Source organism: Trachemys scripta, chromosome 14 (genome assembly GCF_013100865.1).
Source record: "Trachemys scripta elegans isolate TJP31775 chromosome 14, CAS_Tse_1.0, whole genome shotgun sequence".
Classification (NCBI taxonomy): domain Eukaryota; kingdom Metazoa; phylum Chordata; order Testudines; family Emydidae; genus Trachemys; species Trachemys scripta.
Genome location: NC_048311.1, coordinates 23023690 through 23050064, shown reverse-complemented (window position 1 = coordinate 23050064; position 26375 = coordinate 23023690). Strand labels below are relative to the sequence as shown.

Here is a 26375-nt window from a genome sequence, read left to right as displayed (position 1 = left end):
TATCTAAACTATTATAACCCTGATTTGGGCTAGATTTTAAGAGGAATCTTCAGATTTTTTGTATAGTAAAATGCACTTGTAGGAGGAGGGTTGTCTCACATTTGGGGGTCTGTCACCTTTATAATATTCCTTGAAAATGGTTATTTAAAAACTAAACCTGGCTATCTGCAAGCTGAATTCCACCCTCAGATATACATGCTGACTTTGGTGGGAATTTCATGTGTATTTGAGGCTGGAATTTCAGTCTGGTTTCTGAATCCAAAGAATACTTACCTGTCAAGTACAGTGAAACCTGTCCTAAGCAAAGCATTTAAGGAATCACCTAAAATCACATGCTTGGGAGAGGTTTGTTTATGTAAAAGTTGAGCAAAATTTTATTAGATTCATACTTGGAGTGGTCTTTAAAGTGGTCTCTTAAAACAGTGGGGTTACCTGTTGGCAGTGGTGTCTTTAGTACAGGCTTCACTGAATATGTACAAATATTAACTAATAACATGGTTCAAAGAATTTTCTTCCTTCATTCTACTGTGAACCATGTTACTTGGCTAAAGTAATCAGAGCCCACATTTTGCATTACACAGTGAGCTGCAGGGGTTTTGTGTGTGTGGCACAGCTGTTAGAGGTCTTAAATCTCTATTGACATCTAAAGTTTGGGATCAAACGGTCATTTCAATATTTGGCATAGCAAGATTTTATAACCAAGGGGTAATGCAAATAACTAAACTTACCTTGTAACTGCCCCCTTCTTTTATGGCTCAGAATTTTACTGCTGACCTTGATTTTATGTTTTAAATGCAACTTCTTAACCTTTTCCTTGCTGTGTATAAGGAAAGCTAAAGCAGTTATCAATTTCTTGTTTTACGGATACTAACACGGGTTTCAGTGTTTGTTTGTTTTTATTATTGTTGTTTTTATGTGATGTGAATACCCTCTCCCACCAATATTTGTACTATGGTGCTAATATATATTTGGTAACAATTCTTTATTGGGAAGGGATTAAAAAACTGTGATTAAACTGAATTTTTCTTCCTTTTAATTTTCATATTTAAAAAAAAAGTCACAGCCATTTATACAACAAAAAGCATCAGCTTTTGCCCTTGGGAAAATATATTGGGGTGGGAATCAAGATGAAATGAATAGGGTTTTTACATCATTTCTGTATGTATTTGATATATAGATCAATATCTGTACAAATTTAATCTTTTATTTTCTTGGTAATTTGTGTGGTCAATGAGAGAGTGTTTAAAACTTTCTCATGAAATGTATATAACTAAGTGAAAAATGCTTTTGGAGAAATTAATGTTACTTTCATTTTTACCAGATTGCAGATTTTCAGCATGGATGTGAAAAGCATTAAAATTATAACTTTGTGTACAAGATGAAAATAATTCACTAAATTTGCCTTTTTTACACAAAATAAAAATGTTAAACTAAGACCATGTCGATGGTAGATTATTTTTTTTAATTCAGGTATATATTCAAATACGTTGTAGTGTCTTTATTTGGCCCATTACAAATAACAGAACTGAAATATAGAAATCAGTTAATTAAATCTGTTTTTAAATCTACTCGGGAAATACTTTAATTTTTAAGTTACATTTCAATTATTTTTGAAAACTTTGCTTTTCAATGGGAATGAAAATTTATCCCTTTTCCTTTAAGATGGCATATACACAGTGCAGGTTTCATTGCTGGAACTGGAGGGGGGGAGAGGAAAGGATTTTATCTTTGAGGGGAAAGCTTTTTAAAGCTGCCACAAGTCATATCACAGACCTTTCACAATTCTACATTATTGAGCAGTCCTTGCCACAGTCTTGTCTAAACTGCCAGCACAATTGACATTACTGCAGTGTGACTTGCACCCAGTGCTGCTTAGCTATGTTGTAGGGTTAGGGCAGGGGTAGGCAACCTATGGCACGTGTGCAGAAGGCGGCACACGAGTGGATTTTCAGTGGCAATCACACTGTCCGGGTCCTGGCCACCGGTCCGGGGGCTCTGCATTTTAATTTAATTTTAAATGAAGTTTCTTAAACATTTTAAAAACTTTATTTTACATACAACAATAGGTTAGTTATATATTATAGACTTAGAAAGACCTTCTAAAAACGTTAAAATATTACTGGCACGTGAAACCTTAAATTAGAGTGAATAAATGAAGACTCGGCACACCACTTCTGAAAGGTTGCCGACCCTAGATTACGGTGACCAGATATCCTGTTTTTAAAGGGACAGTCCCGTTTTGGGGACTTTTTCTTATATAAGTGCCTATTAGCCCCCACCCCTTTTGTCCTGTTTTTTCACAGTTGCTATCTGGTCACCCTAAGTAGGGTACATCTGCATTTGCAGTGGTATGTATAATACAGACACTGCATCGCCAACTAATACAGGAACAAATTGCAGTGTAGACAGCGAGTAATGGCTTAAGTGCAAATATGTGGAATATATTTGTTTCTACAGAACTGTTTACCAAAAATATTCCAGCTTTCACTGGAGGAAAAAAGCTGTTTCTATCCTCACAGTTGTGAAGATAAATTGGTAAAGGAGAAGGAAGCACAAACTAGTGCAGCAGTGTCTTCCAGGCTATGCAGGCACCCTAAAACCACTGGCAATGTAACCTGTCCCAAGCAGCTAGAGAGCTATTTCCTCTAAAAGCTACTCTTGGTAGTCCACTAGTACATGAAACTGAAAATATGGGGACAGTCTAAAAAACTGAATTCACTATAAAAGTAAACCAGTTATTATACTGACTGGATTATTCATATTAAATTCAATCAGACCTCACTTATTTAATTTGTGATAGAAAATTGAGAATTTTTGCTAGAGTACCACTAAATGTAGGTATGTAGTTGCAGAATACATGAGACATTGGCTGTCACATCAAATTATGTTGTGTGTAATGTTTGAGCCCAGTTCAGTTTACAAATATCTCTTGTACAATCAATTACTGAACTAAATAAACCAAGCAGTTAAGACACTTGGCTAAGTGATTTAGGGTAGGTGGCTAGTACACCATGTTGGCCATCATTACTGAGCATGCCATAAGACTTTATCATAGCATAAGAACATGACAAGTTTATTCAATTTCATACTACTCTTTTTAATTGTAGCCTATAGGAGACAGCGTGGTCCTATAAACAGGAGCACTGGAATGGCAGCTAAGAGACTTAAGTCTTATGCTGTCATGTCTGAGGTCAGTTACCCCTGTGGTTCACTATCTATAAAATGGGAATACTTATTTTGCTTAAAGTGCAGTGACATCTACAGCTAGAAGCAATATATGAAAGGTTCATATTATAGTGGATGAACCTGTTCCTTTGAACATTTTTCTCATAGGTATGATCACCACTGTAGAAATACTGTTCAATCCATAGATACTCCAAGCAAACTTTCTCTCACCTACCCTATACCTGACATGTTAAGTTTTGGAGCTTTTCAAATCAGTGTCTTATGTAACTTGCCGGCACTGTGATGCAATGGCTCAGCTTTTCAGTGCAGAGGTTTCATATCTTGGGCATTCTGATAAGGATACCTGATCCTGTCTACTAGTACCGTTCATCAAGATCTTTCATTTAGCTCATGTTAAGCTCCTCACTAGTTTTTCCCATCACTACATTTACATGCACATGCAATGTATGGGTCAAGAGATTCAATCCTATTTTCTGGTTATTTGCTGCACAAAGGTGTATACTACTAGTTTCAAACATCACTGTTACTATCAGAGGTCCACTCTAGTCTGATTACTACATCCTACATTTTCATTTTACATCCCCTTTAGTAGAGGATCAGTTTATGAACTGAATTATTTGCTAGTCTTCAGAGGTCTAATTTCAAATATTGGCTTAAAGCACTTACAAAGCGGTAGTCCTATAATGTAGAGTATAGACCATAATAATGCCACTGTTTAAGCAGAGACTGACTCAACCAGGGCAGAAGTGTGAGGAAATATTAGAAAATTCCCTAAAGCGACTCTGCATTAAAAAACAAAAACAAAAAAGCCTTCTGCTTTTAATGATTTTTCTGACTGGTGAGTCAACTTGTGTAAAACTAATAAGCAAGGACATGTGCTTTTCTTTAAGCACCAGTAGATACCATGAGGGAGAAGTAATGTGCTTCCTTCACCCTCTGCTTTCACTGTAGCCAATAAGCTGCAAAAGCTGTGGACTAAGGGGCAGTCTGAAGGAAGTCTCAGCTGCCCATATAAATTTGCTTTCTCCTCACAACCTAACACATACCAGTTTTCAGCACTGTAACAGGCACATGAATAGTTATTCACAGATTTGGTTTCATTTTGAACATGTTTTCAGGGTAGTTTCCTCTGAGTGTGGATTTCATTTTGTCCCAAGCATAGGTGTATACGTCTCTTCAAATGACCAGTTCTACTCCATTCATACTTAAGTATGCTTTCTAGTGAATACAGACTACAAATAGTTTCCATAATCTATTTATTTGATACCTTTACATAGTGCTGTAAAGTTTAACTGTCATAATAGTTGCTCCCAGGTCAATAGCTGCTGGAATGAGATGCTGTGTTAAGAAGGCACAATTCATTAGAGAGACTTCATCTTACTCATAGATCCAGTCATGAGCACAAGATTTGAAGTTAACAAGCTCTGCAGGCTGAAACCACAGCTGGATCTCCTTCTGAGCACTTTCTACGGAGTCACTGCCATGAATGATGTTCCTGTGAAGAAAGCCAATCACAAAATTTCAAAGAAATTGTCAGTAACTTGTTCATAGGGACAGACATCTGGATACTCATCTACTACTGAAAAGCTAGAGCTTGTGGTACAGCTCTCTAAAAAAAAAAAAAAAAAAAGGCCCTGATTCTATTTGTGAAGTCCGTCTATAACAGGTAGTTCTACTAAACACAACACAAACTATTAACAGCATCACCATGACCTGATTATCATTTTCATCACTTCTGAAGTATAGTTTAAAAACCCCTGGTATAAGCAACATTCTTGGTGGATTGTCCTACAAATCAAACTCAGCTTCAGACTAGGATTCTTATGTCTAACTACCTAAGCTTTCCAGAAGGCAACATGAAGTTCATCCTATGACAAACTGGGTCACTCAAAAGGAAACAGTACAGCCACATTAAAATAGCTTGCTGTAACACAGAATGACTTATTTTCTCTATGCATACACATTATGTATAGATAAGAACATACCCATTTCTTTCCTTGGAAGGTATGGGTATCTGGTGACTGCACAATTTCTGCTCTTAAGAGTTTTTTATTCAAATGATGCTTACAATGAAGGCAGTAAATATACTTATCTTGTAACTCTGGAAAAATATTTAGAAAAGTTAATTTTATATAATAAATTTCAGCACCAACCTTCCCACTTGAATGCAGAAGTCACCACGGATTGTACCAGGCTTAGAATCTGCAGGATTAGTCTCTCCCAACATAACTCTGCCAGTTTTAACCACATTGAGACCCTCCCAAACCTTAAAAAAAAAAAAAAAAAAAAAAAAAAAAAAAAAAATTATTCCATAACCATTCAAGGCATCACAGAAGATTCAGCTTTGGCACTTTGCAAGGACACAAAGGCCTTCCCCACAAAGATCTAAATCTATCTTAGAATCTGTATAAATTAAATTGCAAAAGGAGAAGACTAGGAACAAGAGAAAATTATAAAATGGTTACAATTCTTTGTAAATTACACTTGTTTCATTGGTTATCTTTCACTGTGATAAGGCATGAGAGTAAATAGCATTGGAATGGCTACTGGTTACCAGAACATATATGAAACAGATTTGAAAGAGAAGGACACCTGGCCTGAAGAACAATGGACACCATTGTTAACACCAATCTAGTAAATAGAAGCTTATTGAGAGACAATACTTATTTCCACTCCTGAGTGGCTCTCACATAGATGCAACTTGAAAATCTCTAATGAAGTGGCCTGCAATTAGCATCTTTAAATAGCTCAGACTCAATGGAGCCAATTTGGCACAAAACAGTGAAAACTCAAACACATACACACCCCATACCTGCTCACATAGCTGTTTAAGAATTAAGGTAGAAACTTTCAAAGTAGTCTAATTTTAAAGTTAGCTGAAGTGTTTAAATCCCCTGGACTGCCTTGGAAATCTCAACCACTTACTACTTCACCCGCTAGGCAACTTTCAGGACTCTTCCCACATCCCTCCTGTTTCGCTAGAATCCAGAAACCACTATGAATGGCAGGGAATCCTAATGAAGTCATCATGTTCTATTCATAGGAAGTGGGGAAGGCTTTTCAAGTCAAGTTTTATAAACAGACTGTTACATAAAAATTATTTCATAGCTATTTTATAAACATCACCAGGGGTATTCTTCAGTTGTTTCATCTTCTATACAACTATTGTTGACATATATAAACTAGCAGTTCTCTTCAATTTTCTTACTATTGCACTACTTCCAGCGCAGCTCTACTAGCGTAGGACTAATGTAATGCACTCAAAAGTGCTCTGGGCAGCGTTGGATGATGTGGAAATTGTTTTGTTTTCTTTTATCACTTTATTTTATATACTGGGACAGTGTAATTTAAAAAGAAATTGTTTTTAAAGCTGTAAAGTGTCCACAGAGGCTAACAATTAAAAAAAAAGTTTACGTAATTAGCAGAAAGATACCTAGCCATTTCCTGCACAATGTATATTTAAGTAAATACAATGCTACTCACCATGGCCACAACAGGTCCAGAATTCATGTATTTAACTAAACCAGGGTAGAATGGCCGATCTTTCAGGTCAATGTAATGTTGTTTTAGAAGGTTTTCGGAAGCCTTTAAAGAAAAGTTGAATGTGAGATTTTGAGAGCAATAAAAAATTTAAAAAAATATATATATATAAAAAGAAGCAGCAGCCCATTACTGCATTAATAATTAGATGCTTCATATCAGTCATGAAATAAGTATCAACAACAAGGAGTTTGCTTCTGCAAGCTAATTATGTTTGTTTCGTATTTTACACATGCAGAACAACTCAGGACAAGTTTTGTCTAATTTTCTTTATTAAAGAAAGAATTTACATTGAGGCAGGTTCCATACCATCAGCTCTTTGTTAAACTGTGATTTCTTCTTTATATTAATTTATAGCTGTGGATTATTATGAATACAAAACATCTGGAAGATTGCACTTCCTGATGTAACCTTCTAGTCATGGTCATCTTTGCTTACTTAACATTAGGTTGTATTAATTTAGGCGAAGTGTATGGTGTACCTTCCTTTCAGTTGTCTCATTGTCATATCAAACCATGACTACAACTTTCTGTTTCACAAGAAATAGAAGAGACCCAGTGTAGTTATGGTTTGATATGATGTGACACAAGTGAAAGGAAGCTACATCAGACAGAGCCTAAATTAAATACAATTCTTTCACGTTTTCTGTTCTGTTCAGTTACATTCATTCAGCTTCATCCAGTTCATGGACTGTGTAGGAAAATTTGGCCTGGTATGTATATTTATATTTGAAAAGTTACAATACGCGTATCAACTCTTGTGGACTACAGGTTTTCACTTTGCCAACTCCTTGATGTGGGAAAAACAATACGGGAGAATGAAGCTTCTGTATAGTTCATCTTGATGGCTAGGATTTGCAAGTAAAATTGAGAGAGAGAAAAAAAACCACATGCAGTAATGACAGGTTGACTTTTATCGCAAAGAATTGCAGGGAGCTGTATGAACATTAATTAAGCCCCACAACAGCCCTGCCTCTAAGTGGGGGAGGACCTTACGTGCATGAATTTCATGGCCACCAGGCGGAAGCCTTTCTGTTCAAACCGTTTGATGATTTCTCCCACCAGGCCCCTCTGGACTCCATCAGGCTTGATGGCAATGAAAGTGCGTTCGCTATTAGAAGCCATTGTCCTGCGAAAGGAAACGGGGAGCGGTAAGAGAAACGAGGCGACAACACAGGTAGAGCCAGTTTGGCCGCAATCCTGTCCCGAGTAACAGACATGCCCGAGGAGGTGACTTCAGTCACCCAGGGAGTGGCTTCAAGGTCAGCAGTGCCTCAAGGGGCGAGGGATGCCACCCAGGGAAGCCACTTACAGGGATTTATTCCAGACACGTGGAGGATCCATCCCTGCTCCTGCTGGCACCGTCTCCCCGGCCCGCAGTCACCGCCGCCCAGGCCCCCTTAGTCCTTACTGCAGTGCCCCCCCCCTCCTCCTCCCATCCTTTCCAATCGATCTAGATCTCTATTTACATGCCCCCCTAATGGCTCCCAGCCCAGGGGCCACGTGGTAGCTGGGATCCCCCGGTTCTTCTTCCCACATGTCGGCCGCTCAGTTCCTTTTCGCCGCATAGGGGCCCGGCGAGCCCCGCCTGGCTACCACACGCGGCGAACCCGGCCTCTTCCCGCGCGAAACCAGGGCCTGCCGTTCGGTCTCTAGCCGGGCTCCCTGCTCCGCCGCCCCGGCCGGCTCTGGAGACCCGACCCGGCCCGGCGGTCTGGCGGGCAGCCCAGGCCCCGGCTCAAGGGGCGGCGGCGCCCCCCCGATCTGGGCTCAGCCTCCTGCCCCCCGCCGACCTGCCCTGCCCTGCCCCAGTCCCCACACCGGCCTCACCTCCCTGGAGCTGCTAAGGCCGCTGCTGAGCTGGACACCAGCCTTCTCTCAGCGTCCGCCGGGAAAGAGGAGGAGCGAGGTCGGGTGGAGCCGGAACCCACCTCGGAGGAGAGGGGCTGGCCTTCCTCCCGGCGGGGTATGGCGCCTTTAGAGCCCGCCCCCAGGCCCAGCGAGGCCTGCACCTCTGGGGCTTCACAGAAACCTCGCCCCCTCCCCAAGCCGCTGTGGGGGCCCCACCACCCCTCTCCCAGCCTGGCGGCGGAGCACAAGCCCGGCTGCTCCCAAAACGCCTGGCTAAGGGGGATGAGAGAGACCCAGGCCGCAGTGGTAAGGCCATGGCTAAACTGGGGGCGGGGGGCTCAGGCTTTGGCCAGAAGGGGCGAGACCCAAACAAAGGGGGTGAGGGATAGGGGCCAGACTCAGGACAAAGGGTACTAGGAACAGGGTAAAGGGGAACTAGAGACAAGGCAGGCGTAGAATAGCCCCATTACCCTAAAAGCCTCGCTAGAAACTCTGTGGTGATCACATTTCCCTGGACAGACACTGAGGCAGCTTTACAAAGGAGGGGCCTCAGCTTGGGAGGTCCCCTCTGTTGCCTTCCTCACAGGCTAGCTCTTGAGCCAGCTATGGCTGTGAGCCGCAGGACGATGTGATTTCATAACAACAAAACCTCAACTATGTAAAGGCTGTTTAATTTATCCCAGCACAATCTTTTAACAATAGACATTTGTCTTGCAATTTGAGCCCTGTGTTCTTAACCCCTTTTGCTTTGAGACCGTTGGGGTCTGCCACTGTTTTAGTGAAGCTGCTTCTTCCAAATTGCACTGCCAGAAGCACTGCACCTCGCGATTGCTCGAAATTACATCACCGCAAAGAGGTAATGTAAAGTGCCCAGAGGCTAGGGGAAGGACTGGTCCAGATTCTTTTGTTGTCACATAGGAGAATGAAGCTGTGGTTGCAGTTTAAAAGTAAGAAGAATGAAAAGTGTAAGAATCAGGACTAGAACTCAGCAGGTCCTAGCTCCTATTGCTGTGATTAGACCATTACACCTAGCACTAGGTTGCTATTTATTAATTACTGTTGTTATTGCTAGGCTCTGTACAGACATAGTGTAGGTTAAGTATAAAATTAAAGTTAGCTTAAGTTTGGGTGTGTGTGTGTGTGTTGTAAAGTCAAGAAAGGCCCTAACTAGCAAGTAGAGGGACAGCCTTGAAAATAAGAAGTGATAAGGTCAGAAGGAATAAAGTAGGGAAGATGGTTCAAAGAATAACTAATGAGATAAGTGGAAGTTTCTAAAAAGAAGGCCCCTGACAGATAGGGGGTAACGGCTTAAAATGAGCCAACACAGCCTTTCCCTAACCCACACTTCAGTGTTAAAGCCTACGTGAACCCAGATGCAATGGGAAAACTGTTGAATAGCAAGAAGGCAGGGAGGAAAGGCCTTGGGAAGAAAAGAGGTAAATTCTTAAAAGTTCACTTTTAATATCTGCCTGACCTCATTGGAGCTGACCAATATGGGTCTAAGCATCTCTGGGTTTAGCCAGTTTGTAAGTATCTTGATCAAATGTTTATAAATGTTTTGTTACTCTGTGGCTGTAGTAAATTGCTTATTGTTTAGGCCTTTTTAGGCATGTTGAGAGCAATTGTATAACCTTTGCGTTTAATAAAGGAATTTATGGTTAAATTAGTGTGTTGTGGTTTCCCACATTAATATTAATAATAATTTCAAATATTATTAATAATTACAACACATAGAAAACAGTTTCTACCCCTAATTTACTCTAACCAATTACAATTGTAATACTGCATAAACTTACAGTATTTAATCAGTTTATATTCAGTTGTTTTCTAGATTAATCCAAGTTTCTATCTAATCTAAATATGTGATTAATCCAGTTACTAAATTGTGAACTTGGAAATGCTGATTCAGTCATTTCAGATGTGGCAAGTATTGTATTTCTCCAGAAGAACCTGATCTTGACTGATCTCCCCTTCTTGTTCATTTCTGTCTATAGACACTGGAAGGCAATTCAAAACCCTTTGACAACCTTCCCTTCTCTTGATGTATCAGATCTCTCCTTGAATTCTCAGCTAAATTCTGGGAACCCTTGCTATCTCAGTTTACCTGTAAAATCTGATAATTTGTATCCCTCCACAGAGTTTACTGTATTTTATAATATGTATATTTCTGTGTCTTAATATATTACATTGAACTACACTGGCATAGATTACATAGTTTAGAAGTGTGGTCTAGTGAGGATCAAGACTCCAAGTTTTCTTCATCGTTTGCCTCTGATTTACTGTGTGACTTTGTGCAAGTCACTTAACTTCTCTCTGCCTCGTTTTCCTCATTGATAAAATGGAGGCAATGATACGTCCCCGCATTTTGAAAATTGCTTTGCGATCTTTGAATGAAAAGTGCCATAATTACAGTGTTGTTTGATTATTTATTTGTTGTTTGTAAAGCGCTTTTAAGTCATATGATGCATAAAAAGTGCAAAACATTTTATTATTCATTATTCACCCATTGGTGTTTTGCCATGTCTGCTGATTTGTTTTCCCTGTTGTGCTCCTTTACAAATTTGAATAGCAAATTGACTTAGCTTGGTTTTTCTGTCTCTTCACCTTTTTTATTCACACTGTGACATCAGTTTAACACTATTTTTCTTTAACATTTATTTTGAGTTCACAATCACTTGTTATGGCAATAAGGAAGATAATAGGAAAGTCTTCACTGAATTTAAACAAATATCCACTCTGATTTCATTAGATGTTCATGCAGACTTCTGTTGATCTTGCTGCTTAAGATGATAAGCAAAAACTATATCAAATATAAAAGTACAAGGAGTCAAATCTTGAGCAAAGCAGATACACAGGGAGAGTGCTGTGTTTGGGGCTGTTCTGTATGGGCCTGAATCCAGAAATACTCTCTCACTGAGGAGTGGGGAGGGCGTGGACTAGGTCCTATTTGAGCATGTCATGTTTTAGAGATGGACCTGAGCTGCAAAGTTTGGATCCAGACGTGGAACTGAACTTTTCAAAAATATTTAGATGTGGGATTTTGGTTTGACTCATTATTAAGATAAGGACTAACCTGAAAGTTTGGATATGATCTCTTCCCCCTACCAAAAAACATTTTTATTTTTTGGAGCATCGTGGGTACAGGGAGGTGGTTCAAGACTCGTGTAACTTTGTCTTTCTGATATTGCCCATCCTGGTAAATAAATTATGGATTACTTAGTTATACATTTTGCTAAACATGACACTGAATTTCCCATCTTCCATGGAAATTTCTGAATAGAATTTGTCCTTATTTGAACAAAATTATGTTTGATCTCCACCCTAATGATAAAATCTACACCCTAATGATTGATCTGAAAATGCAATTTAACTATTTGTTTCTAGTTCATTTTTTAGTGCAATAATGCACCAGAAACATCAAAAAAGTTTATTGGTTTGCAGGTGCACTAGCTAGTCTCAGTTTAATATGTTGCTTAAGTGACAAGGTAGCCATTAATCACTACTAGCAATGCTCAATTCCTTCAGGATTACTTCTTTAATAAGATACAGTATTTCACATACACTTCAGTGATTACCAGAGTGATTTTGTTTCCTAATCTGGTGGATGTACAACAGGGTTTGAAATGAGTTTCCTCTAGATAACATAATTGGATTACTTCTAAACATGAACCACAATTAATGGTACAAAGAACCTCAACCATAGTGACAGACAGATTTGGAAAGGGATATTAACTTGGATTGTATTAAGGTAAAAGTGGTGAGAAATGTTAGCTGTCAGGAAGAGTGTAAGGTATGTGTGGTAATATCTTCTATTGGACCAACTTCTGCTGGTGAAAGAGACAAGCTTTTGAGACACACCGCTCTTCTTTGGGGCTGGGAGAAGGTACTCCTAGGGTACATCTACACTGCTATAAAAGACCCATGTCATGACTGGCCTGGGTCAGCTGTCTGACTTGTGGGGCTTGGGCTGCTGGAATAAAAAATGCAGTGTAGGTATTTGGGTTTGGGCTGGAGCGTGGGCTCTGAAACCCTGCAAGGAGGGTGAAGGAGACAAAGGAGGGTTAGTGGGTTACTTACAGGTTGTAATGAGCCATAAATTCGGTGTCTTATTGAGTCCATGATTTTCATGTCTAGCAAGTTATGAATTAAAGCTCTGAGGCTTGTCTTGATGGTATTGTGCAGGTTTGCTTTGAGGATGTGGACTGAGAGGTCAGATATAGAATCAGGGCCGGCTCTGGCTTTTTTGCCGCCCCAGGCAAAAAAGCCACCGGCCGCCCTCCCCCCTCCGCAGGGGAGGGGAGGAGCCCCGGGGGGAGGGCGGCGAGCCCCGGCGGGGGCTCCGCTCTCCCCCCAGCGGCTGGGGGGAGGGCGGGGGGAGCCCTGGGAGGAGGGCGGCGAGCCCCGGCGGGACACTTTAGCGTATTTCCCTTTTTAGTTTATTTTATAGGACCTCCTACAGTTTATGTGCAACTGATGCTATAGGACAGATAATTTGTTCACCTGTAACAGATTGTGCTTTTATGTAAGTCTAGATACAAACACACACTTTTGTGGGGAATGAAAATAATGCATGAGCTGTGCAACTCCAGGCTGAGAATTGTTTGACTGGGACATCCCCAACCTAGTAAGAAAATTAGGAGTGAGGAAGAGAGTGTAGCCTCCCAATACCCTGCATAGTGGTTACCTATAGAATTTTTTTGTACAATATGAGAGAGTACAGGGAATAGAAGCTTTAACTTCACTTCTGAAATGGTGAATATTATTTTCTTTTCTCCCCACTCCTTTTTAATAGTGAAAATTTCTTGGTGTAATATCACATTATATATTGTTTCATTCAGTATAATACTATTTAGTCAGGGATTTGAGAGAGGAATGCTATGTAGTAGTCCAAAAAATGGTACCTAAGGCCTATTTTGTATAAAACGGGATCTTTGCCCACAGCTGGGAATGCCTAAATGAGGTTACTATAGATAATGTTGTTTAGCGCTACTATAACAAAACATGCATGGGAGTGATATGCCCGCCCGCCCCTTCTACTGCTATTTAGACTATCAGCAGAACGATTTGGTCATTGTCCTTTAACAAGAGAGGGGATAGTGGTAGAACTGCAATTGGGAGGGAGCAAGAGCTCGATTTGAGCAAACAGAAAGCATAGTGACAACAGCAGGGCACCTAATCAACACCTTTGTAGAGGAGAAAAAGCCGTAAGCAGGAAGAAATGCAGAAGAACAATAGTATCAAAGAAGGAAAAACAAGATCAGTAAGTGAAGGAGGGCTAGAGTAAAATAAGAATGAGAAATGCAACAGAAGAGGTAACTGTACTCTTACTTCTCTCATTGCTTTGTGTTTTGAACTGCTTACCTGAGACACATTTCTTTTGTATAAAAATATGTAGTGTATTTTATTTACACTCTAAGAGAGAGTTCTGGTACCAGGGTTCATAGGTGGTGTTATATGAGATTACAAGTGGTATTGTGAGATGTATAGATGAATTAGAGCAGGGGTTCTCAAACTGGGGGTCAGGACCCCTCAGGATTGCGAGGTTATTACATGGGGGGGGGGGTCGCAAGCTGTCAACCTCCACACCAAACCCCGCTTTGCCTCCAGCATTTATAATGGTGTTAAATATATTAAAAAGTGTTTTTAATTTATAAAGGGGGTCACCAGTAAAAAAGTTTGAGAGCCACTGAATTAGAGTGTGGAGGCCTGCCTCAGAGTATAACATTGCTGAAGGCCTAAGTGCACCTATTTAAACAGAAAAGACAAAGTGTTTGTTAAGCCTTAGAAAATTAGTCTTTTACGTAGTCTCATATCCACTGTGCTTAGTGAAGATGAGTATGCCCATGATCATGAAGAGATTAGTAGGTAACAAAGAAAGGAAAGAAACAAGATGAGTTGATGCTTTTCACATTTTTTTAACATTGTACATGCTATCCTGAGTTAAAGAAACAGTAATGTGAGCTGAAAGACGTAGCTAACAGATCACAAAATGGTCCATCTAATACATTCAGTTGATTTTCCCAATGATTTTCCAAATACACAGATGTAGCCAAATTACAAAGAACTGCTTCTCCATTGCAGTATGTGCAGCATGTTTAATTCAGCCACTTCTTCCTTTTGGTCATTTATGATAATGGACTAGCAAGTTGGGGCAAGGCTGTACTTTCTTTTGGTTCCTCCCAGTGAAAATAACCATTTATTCCTTCCTCCTTGAAGCTTGGAGATAGACTCTCCCACTACCCTTCTCTCTGGCACTCCACAGCCACAGACTCTGGAAGAGTACAGTTTTGGAGATAAGACTATAGCAAGATTACTCATCAATCCTCTCTTTGTAGTCTGAGTTTTTTCCCCAACACACACTTTACGGGTATCAAATATTTAAAAAGGCAGATCTAAATAGCGTGATGTAGAAGTATCTATTACAGTCAAAAGGAGCATTCTGAACAGAGACTGTGCTGAAGTACATTGGTCCACTTTTTAAAGAAAAATTAAGTTTTTTATAAAAATACTGATTTCTGAATAGATTTAAATTGCCAGCGTCATTTAAAAAAATGCGTTTAATGCTTTCATCGTGCCTGGGTATTGGACATGAAATACTACTAAATTTCTATTGCTTAATCAAAGGCAAATGTTTATGTGCAGGTTTCGTTTTAGGAATGAGTGATGTCAACAACTTATTAGCAAAACACAAGAGGAAATTTTATTTCTAATGACAGGTTTCAGAGTAGCAGCCGTGTTAGTCTGTATCCGCAAAAAGAAGAACAGGAGTACTTGTGGCACCTTAGAGACTAACAAATTTATTAGAGCATAAGCTTTCGTGGACTACAGCCCAAGCATCCGAAGAAGTGGGCTGTAGTCCACGAAAGCTTATGCTCTAATAAATTTGTTAGTCTCTAAGGTGCCACAAGTACTCCTGTTCTTCTTTTTATTTCTAATGGTGATTTGCAATGTTAGGGTGTTCAGATAATTATTGTTGTGTTGTGTTTTGCTTTTTAACTAACATGCTATTACAATTGAATAAATATGCTACTCATTTATTGGTGTATCCACTATTCAGCCAGATACCACTTCTGGCTTCTGAACTGAATACAACAGCTGGACATTGAGGACAGCCATAGCAACTCTGCAGGATGCTGAAAGGTTTGTGGCTAGAATTAAACTGCACAACTGGGACCTGTTTAATATTAAAGAAAAACTGACATATGAATAAGTTTAAATACAACGGGTAAAGTTTTAAAAAAACAGGTTGACTATGACTGAAACTTAAGCTCCTAAGTGCCAAAGTCACTTTTGAAAAAGCTTATCCAAGCACAGTTTACTTTGCCATTCAAACAATTAAGGAAAGAATATATCTGAGCTATCCTCCATTGTTTGTATGGAGATATGATGCAGTGCTGATATGTTTACTAATGTCAAATAGAATACTACACCGAAGTGACAGGAGGTAAAGCTTACTGAGCAGCCCTTGCACATTAATCTTCTTTTCTCATAAAAGGACATTTTAAAAAGCTGCCATACTAATCCTGCCTTAAAATGTTACATAAATGACTGATCCTAAAGTGGAAAATGATGAGTTTAAAGTAGCAATCTAGCTAAAACCCTTATTTTCAAAGTGAAGCTGTTGCCTATGTCTAACTGCACTACTTTTCTGGTGAGAGAAAAAAAAAATTCCCATAGATGTTTATCAGTTTTTAAAATCATTTTTTCCTCAACCTTACTTCTATATCATTCTTTAATTCCTGTATTTAGGGATATTATGGATCTATTTACATAGCAGCATGCATGACCTGGTGGTTTAATAAAGTTTGATCAATTTTAAGGCTACTAAGCCATTTTAGACTGTTTGCTGATGTGTACCATATACCAAGTTATCCTCTGTGGCTACAGAGTATTTCATGAAAGTTTATGCTTTGTGTTTATTCGTTAATTAAAGATCCTTTCCCCTACTGTAATTGTCTTCTCTTGTCCACACACGGAGAGTTAGAAAGTTTCCCAATTAATCATTCAATAGCTTTTTAATTAGAGCAGCAGTTCTTAACACTGGTTACATGTAATATTCACAATACAGATTAGAGAGAGAGATTTCCACTAGTTTATACAGAAGTGCCTTGAAATAACTAAAGGATAATAGCATAGAAACTGTTTCTGGGTCCATAATCAGTGGAATGAGTGGATGTTAAAAGTCACAGACCAGGTTTTACTTTTAGGGCTTGTCTACCCTGGCACTTTACAGTGCTGCAGCTTTCTCGCTCGGGTGTGAAAAAACACACCCCAGAGCGCAGCAAGTTTCAGTGCCATAAAGCGCCAGTGTAGACAGTGCACCAGTGCTGGGAGCTACACCCCTTGTGGAGGTGGGTTTTTTAGCTCTCTCCCCGCGCTCTGCCACTACGACACAAGCCGCGTTAAAGTGCTGCCGCAGCAGCGCTTTAATGTTGGCATTGTAGACTAGCCCTTAGATCCACTGGTGAGCACAGCTTGTGTATTCAACCAATTCCTCAGGAGTGAACCACAGGTTGATCTCTGTCTCAGCACTTTCTACAGAATCACTGCCATGAATGATGTTCCTAAGAGAAGAAAAATCAATAATAATTATAAATTAAAAGCACAATATTTGCTTTTTAGAAAAACCTCTCTGGTTACTATGGCTACAAGTATTAATAAAACGTACGTGTAAATATGCAACACTTCTCTCATCAGTTTTGATAGTGGGGGAATGAGAAGGAAAGCCACATCTCTATTTACATCCTTTGACTCCAGTCCTACATTATCTAGTGGACGATGCATGTGGATGAAGTTAATGGGGGTCTTTCCAGGTATAATAGTTTGTAGAATCAGGGCCTTAATGTCCTTACAGGATTTTCAGCAGTTAGCAAGCTTTTGCTACCAATTGTTATTTCCTAACATTCATTCTAATTTAACATTTAAATTAAGTACATGTTACAAAATGGCATATTCTTGTTTACCAGGACAGTCTTATAGAAAGAGACCAGGAGGCAAGTCATCATGCAGAGAGCTTATTAGTTCTCATAAAATAAGTACTATTGTGTCAGTACTCAAATGGGAGACCTCCAAGAAAAAATGGAGGTTCCGTAGAAAGTATTTCAGGCCTTGTCTATATGTCCTTACTATAAGGTTGATCAAATTCCAATATTTACATTCTGCTGCTTGAATTCTTCAACAGTTTCAACTGGATATAGTATTCACATTACAAAACTTCATCATAAATCAATTAATTAAGTAGGTCAGTATGTATATGATTTAAAACTGGTTTAGTTTTGATAAGACAGTTTCAGAACGTACCTGCCAACTTGAACACAGAAGTCACCACGGATGGTGCCAGGTTTGGAATCTGCTGGATTAGTTTCCCCCAGCATTACTCTGCCAGTCTTAACCACATTAAGACCTTCCCACACCTTAAAAATAAAATCCATTAAGATTACAGAATCCAAACTGTAACTAACACAGGAAGAGTTGGCAATGTTATCCAAACTTGATCCCATCATCGTACGGGTGTTAAGTCCCCTTTTTCAAAGAATCTATGGGCAAGGCATAGAAGGATTGGAGTAAAACTGTCTCCGACAAACCGTAGTCATTCCACTGACTTCTAGCCAAAGTGAGAGGGTACTGAACAGATTTCAGTGTAACAAACAAACAAGAAGCCCATTACAAAATTTCCTAAGTACATAAAGCTTCATAGAAATCTCAAATACTTTAGAGGTATACACTCTTTACCCCCCAAAAAAAAAAAAAAAAAAATCACTTGTAGCAATCATAGGTTACAATCAACATCTAACACATAGGAGTTCTCTACTTGAAAGATTAAATGTTTCACCGTTCTTTTTTCCAGTTTACTTATTTTGTGTATTTGACAGCACTTTGTGCAGTCAGTTTCCCACTGTTCATCCCCTACCCTCCAGCACATTGCAAAAGGGAAAATAATTTTTTTTTTTTTTTTTAAAGAAAGATTTACTCGGAAAACCACACATTAAAGGGAAACATGTTGTACCTGTAACTACATTTAATCAATTTTTTTAAAAGTATTTAATTTCAAGTTTAGTGTCATTTTCAATATGTAACACAAATAAAGTTATGAACAAAAGACACATCAACTGCTTAATTTTTTTTAAGTTTTATTTTTAAAAGCTTACCATAGCTACAACAGGTCCAGAGTGCATATATTTAATCAAACCAGCATAGAATGGCTGATCTTTCAAATCAATGTAGTGTTCTTTCAGAAGGTCTTCAGAGGCCTGCACGCACAAAAAAAAGCAGTTTACTGTAAGAACTTAAGAGCATCTTTAAATCACAAGAGATTAACCACAGAGCACTATTAATCCTTAAACAGACATGCTCTTTAAAAATAAGTGATTCCAGCAACTGGCTAGATGTGTTGCTTGGTTTATATGAATTTAAAATATAAAATTATTTCAGTGCACAGTTTAACTCAGCAAGGTTGTTTCATCAATATCCAACTACTTTTGAGAAGAAACCAATTTTTGCTGTAGATGATCCATAAATGCCTATTAAGTGTAAATGGCACCTATAAGAATATTCCCTTCAGACTAAGGACATCAGTTTACTAAAATTAGGTTGCTTAGGCTGTCAAAAGCGTTTAGCTACAGCTGGTTGCTGGAAAGTCTCCAAAAATATCCAGACACAAAATTTGACATTTGATATTTCTGCTAAGATTTCATTTTAAAAAATTACAATAGATTTTTTCACTGAGTGGAATACACTAGCCTGCTATAAGATTTCATTTCATACATAAAGGAGAAATATAGAAATGAGGAAAACTTACGTGCATGAATTTCATGGCCACTAGTTTGAAACCCTTCTGTTCAAATCTCTTGATGATTTCTCCCACTAGTCCCCGCTGGACTCCATCAGGCTTGATGGCAATGAAAGTGTGCTCGCAAATGGATGCCATCATCCTACAAGAGGAGAAAAAGGGACTCCGTATTCCAAGACCAGCAGGCAAATGCAGCCACAACAGAAATCTAGAAGGCATACCCACAATCTGCCACAACCTTATATGTTTATGTGTACTTGTAAGTCAAAGAATATCCAAAAAGTGCTATAAAAATAAACGTAACGTAATAGCCCTATAAACATTGAAGAGAGCAATTAGTCCATACCAGGAATGAAGAGATTCTATACAGATTGTATTGCAGGTCAGTGTATTCCAAGATGCACACTGATGGATGCTACCCTCAATTTAAGACAAAACAGGCTCAACTAAGAGCGTGTGTATCACTTTGATGTATAGTTATCTACAGCCAGTCAGTGTTGTAATGAAGTATGCTAAGAATGTGTGTGGGGACTGGAAGGTAAGAAAGTCATACTGGAGTAGCCAATGTGTCATTTTTCGAGGCACAAGCTGACAACTATAGTAGCTACAGAGTCACTATGGTTTACAATCGTCAACCTGAAATTAAAAACTAATCTCTAAGATTATAAAACAGTTAAAAGTATGGTGCTAACACAATCCCCATTTCTAGAACAATTTGAGAAACAACAAGCTAGTTATTCCAGAGCAGTTGTGAACAAGGTAAGGGCGCTAAAATAATAATAAAAAAGCAATGCAACACCTAGTATTAATGCTCCCGCTGCCAATAGCCCTGCACAGATGGCAGCCAACAGCCAAACATGCAGAAATCTAATTACAACGCCTTTCCCCTTGCATTGCCCCTGCTTGCATGTCAGTTGGATCATTCATAACCGCATATGCCCTCGCCCCATACAGCCCCCTCAATGCTCCCCTATCCTTGCCCCTTAAATCATCCCTAGCAGCGCCCAGCCCCCTGCGCTCCCCTCTCACCTGCTCGCCTGCAGTCCCGGACCCTGGGGCGGGTCGGGTGATAGCTGCCGTAACACCGCCGCCGCCCCCAGCCTCGCTACCACCCAGCTCTAAACACGCCCCCACGTGCCCAGCGCATACCGGGCCGGAGCCGGCCGGGCAGCCGCAAGGGGCCCGTGTCCCTCCCCACTCCCACGGGGACGCTTGTCTCTGGGCGCGGATACGCCATCGGGGAGGACTGAGACGACGCTCTAGCCCGACACTGGAGGACGCAAGATTAAGGAGGGAGCAGAGTGATTCTAGTACCATCGAGTCCTAACTGCGCCGGGAAGTGGGCGGCGCTCTTGCTGCGCATCTCCATCTCTATGGCAGGGAGGAGCTGGAGGCGCTGCCTGTCTCTCCCGGCGCGCGGCCAGGCGCTGCTCTGGGCGCTTTCCCAGCAGGGGCCGCAGGGCAGCCCCAGGGATTCCCAGCAGGGGAGACACGGGCCAAGAGTGTCAACGTGTACGGACCCCTGGGTACGGTTTCAAAGGAGACTTCGCCCGTGCAAACCGAGCACAGTGGGTGCAAAGCAGGTGCAGGCACCGCCCTAGGGTGCTCAGATGTCCCGATTTTATAGGGGCAGCCCACCTGGGGCTTTTTCTTATATAGGTACCTGTTGCCCCACTACCCTCTGTCCTGATTTTTCACACTTTCTATCTGGTCACCCTACACCGCCCTGTGCTCCGCCAGTCATACGCATGCAGTTGTGTCTACATGGGGAAGTGTTATAGATTATAGATATACTCTTTTCTGGACTTTCTCCAGTTTGTCCATTGTACAAGAGTTGAGGCCTAATCACATGCCTGCTAATACATTCGGAATGATGCTTGCTTTTTTTACAGCAGTGTTACACTGTTGACTTATTTAGCTTGTGACACCACCACCCCCCCCCCCCCCCGCCCCAGATCCCTTTCTGCAGTACGCCTTGCTAGGCAGTCATTTCCGATTTTGTATGTGTGCAACTCATTGTTCCTTCCTAAGTGGAGTACTTTGCATTTGTTCTCAATTGAATTTCATTCTGTTTATTTTAGACCATTTCTCCAGTTTGTCCAGATAATTTTGAATTTTAATCCTATCCTCCAAAGCACTTGTACGCCCTCCCATCTTGGTATTGTCTGCAGATTAAGTGTACTCTCTATGCCATTATCTAAATTATCAACAAAGATATTGAACAGAACTGGACCCAGAATTGATCCCTTCTAGTTTGACTGTGAACCACTGAAAACTACTCTCTGGAAATGGTGAAATAAAGTGGTAAGGTTCTTCCCTTCTATCCCTGCATGTTTAGACCTTTCTCACTTGTATATTTATCTCTCATTTCACTTCATTCTTTTATATTCTCCTTTTGTAACCTCCCTTCCCAATTGCATAGTATTAGCCTCCTCACCTCGTCCTGTTCTGATCCTTTCACTATCCTTTCTTAGAACCCTTTTATTTATACCTTGGCCTTTTACCTTTAATCCACTAATTGGATTTTTATTTCTAGTACCTTTTTATTTTCCTGCGGATGCCCTTGATCCTTTTTTCATCAGACCTTTAACTCCCATCTCATATCCTGATATATGCTTTCTTCTTTCCTTTTACATAAAATGTAAGTCCAATGAAGTATTTTTATGCCCACAACCTCTGATTTTCCACAATTTATTTGCAGTGGGGAAAATTCCCCTCTCTAATGTATCTATTCCTTGTTTTCAACCCTTCAATAACTGCCCTGACAGGTAATGTATTTTTCTTCTCCTCTACGCAAAAAAAAACTATTTTAAGTACCTCTGTTTGGATAGTTGTATCCAAGTGGTAAGTACTCCAGCCCCACAAGCCACTGAGTTTGTCAATCAGACTTGCACAGAAGCAGAATTTTTGCCTTACAAAGGCAGATTAAATCCTACAGGTCATTTTAAAGCCAAGGCAAGTCAGGTTATAAAAGGCTCTTACTAGTAGGGTAACCAAATAGAAAGTGTGAAAAAACGGGACGGGGGTGGGGCTGGAGTACTTAGGTATATATATATATATACCTAGCTCGCGCAGCTTCAAGGTTTTATAAGGTCTTATAAGAATTTTACAAGTAATTGTAATTGTTCCATATATCTCTCTGTTAAACATTGATTCAAGACTTGTTTTTAGCCTATGTTTAGCCTTTGTTTTTAAATTAATATTCTCCTTGCTGCTGAATCTCATCAGTCATAGCAATGGGTCAGAATTTCTGCACATACCACAGAAGTTGTAGGATAGAGAAAGATAGAGAGGGAAATGTTCCCTAGACATAGTGATTTTTATTAAATCAGTAGATACAGAAAGTTATATAGAAGCCAACTGTCCAAAGTCTTACTGGTTTAATTCTTCCCCTTACATGAATCAATATGCTTTTTTATATACGAAAATGCTACCTGCAGATCTCCAACAGCTGTTTGAGCTAACACCTTCTTTCCTGCGATTGTTTTTTTGCCCCCAGCACTAACTGAGCAATAGAAAAGACTGTAATATACAAGTTCCCAGGTTTCTCCCATTCCCAAAATGCTCTGCTAAAGGGAAGTTAATGGGCAGGCTCTCCCTTTGCTTCTTTTAGTGGGAAAAGTCTGTTCCCCATCTTGTTCTGAGTCTATTTCTGAGACTGAGACAAACTTTCTAAGATCCACTTCCTGGCTTTTCTTGATAGAAAAGTTGGGTAGATTTGACTTCCTTTCTCAAGACCTTAGCAACAATCTGGAATAAAGCTATCATCTTCAAAGACGTGGACTTTTGCTCCCTATTTCTTCTTTTTCCCTATAGCAGTTTACTCTGTCCGAAATCCACATCTATCTTTATTTCTGGTTACAATGGGCCAAACATAAGCCTGGTGTAAATAGATGCATCTCATGGGTGGTCCTGTATACACATATGTTTATTAGTATTCAGTTCTCTTTTTTTCTGGTTTCACCATGGCTGTGATCTTCTAAATTTTCCTTTTTTTTTTTTAATTTATTGAAAGATACTACAAAATACAAAGTCCTGCTTGTTCTAGCATATTTATCTTAAAGGTTATTTTAAAAGCTGAATATTTTCCTCATATCTCATTTTGTTATAGTCTATAACAAATTTTTCTATAATTTCAGTACAACTTTATTTAAGATATTCATATTATTGATATAGAGCCTGATCCTGCAATCCTTCCTCAGGAAAAACAACAGTTGAAGTCAGAGTAAGTGTCTGCAGGAATGGGTGCCTAAAGAGGTATGCTATCAGTATGTTATTTACATCATTAAGTAGAATTTTAAAAAAAGAAAGCATGATTTAATGATTAACGCACAGAACCTGCCATGAGAACTGGGTTCTATTTCTAGTTTTACCACAGACTTGTTGTGTGATCTTTGCCAAATCATTTAAACTCATTAAACCAGGGTTCTCTTTGCCACTTCTGAGACTAATCCATGATTAGGACAGAATGTTGAGCAATATATAGTACACAACATGCTATAAAAGTGTGCTGTATTTATAATTATAATGTACTGTACCAACACATTTTTTTCCTGATTACAAGTTTTCATTGTATTTTAGGTAAGTATACAATTATATAATGAATCCAAATAAGAGAGACTGTAGCTTTCTGGAACGAGCTGATAGTGGGAAGAAAGGAAGAAGTGAAGGTGAGGAGGAATGGTCACACCACAGGATAGTCAGTGAATGAACAGCATATAAAGTGAAAGTGTGACACAGGTCTACACGATATAACAACGGAGTGTTGATCAAATTGTTTAAAGTCTCTTGTATGCCACCTAGAAATAGCTGACATTTTATGAGACAGGCCTGACCCAAAACCCTGGAAGTGAACACCTCCCCTCAATTTTTAGGAGAGTTCAGGTCTGGATCCTAAGTTAGTGACTCTGGCCCCTACTTTATAGTGGTCGGAGTTAAAAACCTACAACTGTATAACTCTGAATATTGGGAAAGTTCCAGTCTGGGTACACACCTTGTAGCTTGGATCTACTTGTCATAACTAGACTGACATCTATGCAACCCCACTGATCTGATGTATCTAAATACACAATGCAACACACAAGTCTTAAGTACAGCAATTGTTCAGGACCAGGCCAAATGAAAATACAGTATGAGCCTCTGCTGCTCTCCAGTGGAAATTAAAGGAATAGCTATTAGTTAAAAGAAGAACAGGAGTACTTGTGGCACCTTAGAGACTAACAAATTTATTAGAGCATAAGCTTTCGTGGACTACAGCCCACTTCTTCGGATGCATATTAGTTATTAGTTATTAGTTAGATATTAGTTAGCTATTAGTTAGATCTTCTCTACCTGATTAGCTCTTGCATTTTTTTAAATAGTATTTGCTAATTTGATAGACTTTGTAACCTTAGCGATATAAACATGAATATTAGTTCAGGCGATACAGTTCATTATAGCATTAAAACTCAGAGAAAGCCAGTAGCTCATAGCAATCTGCAGAAAATTTCTATGGTGGCATTCTCCAAAACAATTTTGAAATAGCTGATGAAAATTGTGGAATATGGAGTATCTAACACTTTTTCAAATCTAAGTTTCTCTGTTTCTGTCTCTGATGTTAAAATAGTATAGAAATTAGCCCATATTATTCATATATGAATATAATAGGTCCAAATTGGAGCTCATCATTTCATTTTTTAGGGATCTTTCATTATAAACCAATTTTTATCAGCAAGTGTACAATTTTTTCCCAAAAGTTTTTACCGGTATTGAAACATATACCTGATATTAATTCCTTGAACTACTTCATAAAACTACATAAGAGATTAGCAAAGCCCTTGAACTAAGCACTGGGCTGGGAACCATGAGCTACTGAATTCTAATTCCAGCTCTGTCACTGACTCACAATGTGACCTTAAACAATTCACTTAACCTCTTTGTTCCTGAACTTCTTCATATGTAAGTAGTGGATAATAATGTTTGCTTGCTTCTCCAGCATATTGTGAGGCTTTGTTCATTCATGTATTTATAATAAAGTATTAGTATCACAATTAAAGAGCAATTGTTCAACCTGCCTAAGTCCTAAAATTTGACCTGCCTTCAAATTGTTATAATCTGGAGAGAAATTTATTCCAGGTTAAAAAAAAATTTAAATCCACCAGTTGGCACCAAGAAATGAGGAAAAAATATCCTCAAAACTCCAAGAGCTTCTGCCAATGTAGGATTTTTGTGGCCTGGGGTTAGACTATATATCAGTGTTTCTCAACCTTTTTGATACCAGGGACAGGCTTGCTGCCTTCCTAAATTATATCAGGGAGATGTCAGGGACAGGCGCCAGTCCACAGACCAGTCATTGAGAAACACTGAACTAGATCACCCTTGTGGTCCCTTGTAATCCTAAAATGCTATGATTTAGACTGAAATGGTGCTACTGTCCACTGCTGTATGGCCAGCAGAGGGCCCTCAAAGTATAAACACCTAACACCACACATACTACAAAGGAACACACAGATGACCTCGTCCATCGAAACTCTTGAAGGACTTACTGAGTTAGAGAATGTACAATGAGTGGAATTGTGAGACTTTTTTCATCATCTAATAATTTATGAAAATGCTAATAAAACATATTACAGAAAATGCATTCACCTGGGCTCCACCAACCAGCCTGCTGTGTTTCCTACAGCTGTTTCGAGTGCTTTATGGAAACATAGGACTGGAAGGGACCTTGAGAGGTCTTCTAGTGCAGTCCTGATTTGAGTGCAGGGTACTAAGTATTATCTAGTATCAGGGGGTAGCCGTGTTAGTCTGTATCTACAAAAACAACAAAGAGTCTGGTGGCACCTTAAAGACTAACAGATTTATTTGGGCATAAGCTTTCGTGAGTAAAAACCTCACTTCTTCGGATGCATCCGAAGAAGTGAGGTTTTTACTCACGAAAGCTTATGCCCAAATAAATCTGTTAGTCTTTAAGGTGCCACCAGACTCTTTGTTGTTTTTGTAGATACAGACTAACACGGCTACCCCCTGATACT

The 26375-nt window shown here is 39.5% G+C and overlaps 2 protein-coding genes across 3 annotated transcripts; both read right to left on the bottom strand.

The window, feature by feature from the left end:
• Positions 1 to 4425: 4425 nt before the first annotated feature.
• On the bottom strand, positions 4426 to 8706 carry LOC117887323 (nucleoside diphosphate kinase). The gene is made up of 5 exons (XM_034789809.1): positions 8556 to 8706; positions 7722 to 7854; positions 6670 to 6771; positions 5340 to 5452; positions 4426 to 4681 (listed from the first exon to the last, which is right to left on the bottom strand). Exons 2-5 carry the CDS (start codon positions 7848 to 7850, stop codon positions 4564 to 4566), a joined length of 462 nt encoding a protein of 153 aa, XP_034645700.1. The 5' UTR covers positions 7851 to 7854; positions 8556 to 8706; the 3' UTR covers positions 4426 to 4563.
• A 7866-nt stretch (positions 8707 to 16572) lies between these two features.
• LOC117887325 (nucleoside diphosphate kinase-like) lies at positions 16573 to 20635 on the bottom strand. Of its 2 annotated transcripts, none has more exons than XM_034789810.1 (5): positions 20395 to 20635; positions 19375 to 19507; positions 18725 to 18826; positions 17877 to 17989; positions 16573 to 17140 (listed from the first exon to the last, which is right to left on the bottom strand). In XM_034789810.1, the coding sequence occupies exons 2-5, from the start codon at positions 19504 to 19506 to the stop codon at positions 17029 to 17031; spliced, it is 459 nt and encodes a 152-aa protein (XP_034645701.1). In that variant the 5' UTR covers position 19507; positions 20395 to 20635; the 3' UTR covers positions 16573 to 17028. The 2 variants fall into 2 exon arrangements, with proteins under 2 accessions (XP_034645701.1, XP_034645702.1); XM_034789811.1 differs by having other exon boundaries at positions 20515 to 20632.
• Between the last annotated feature and the right edge of the window lie 5740 nt (positions 20636 to 26375).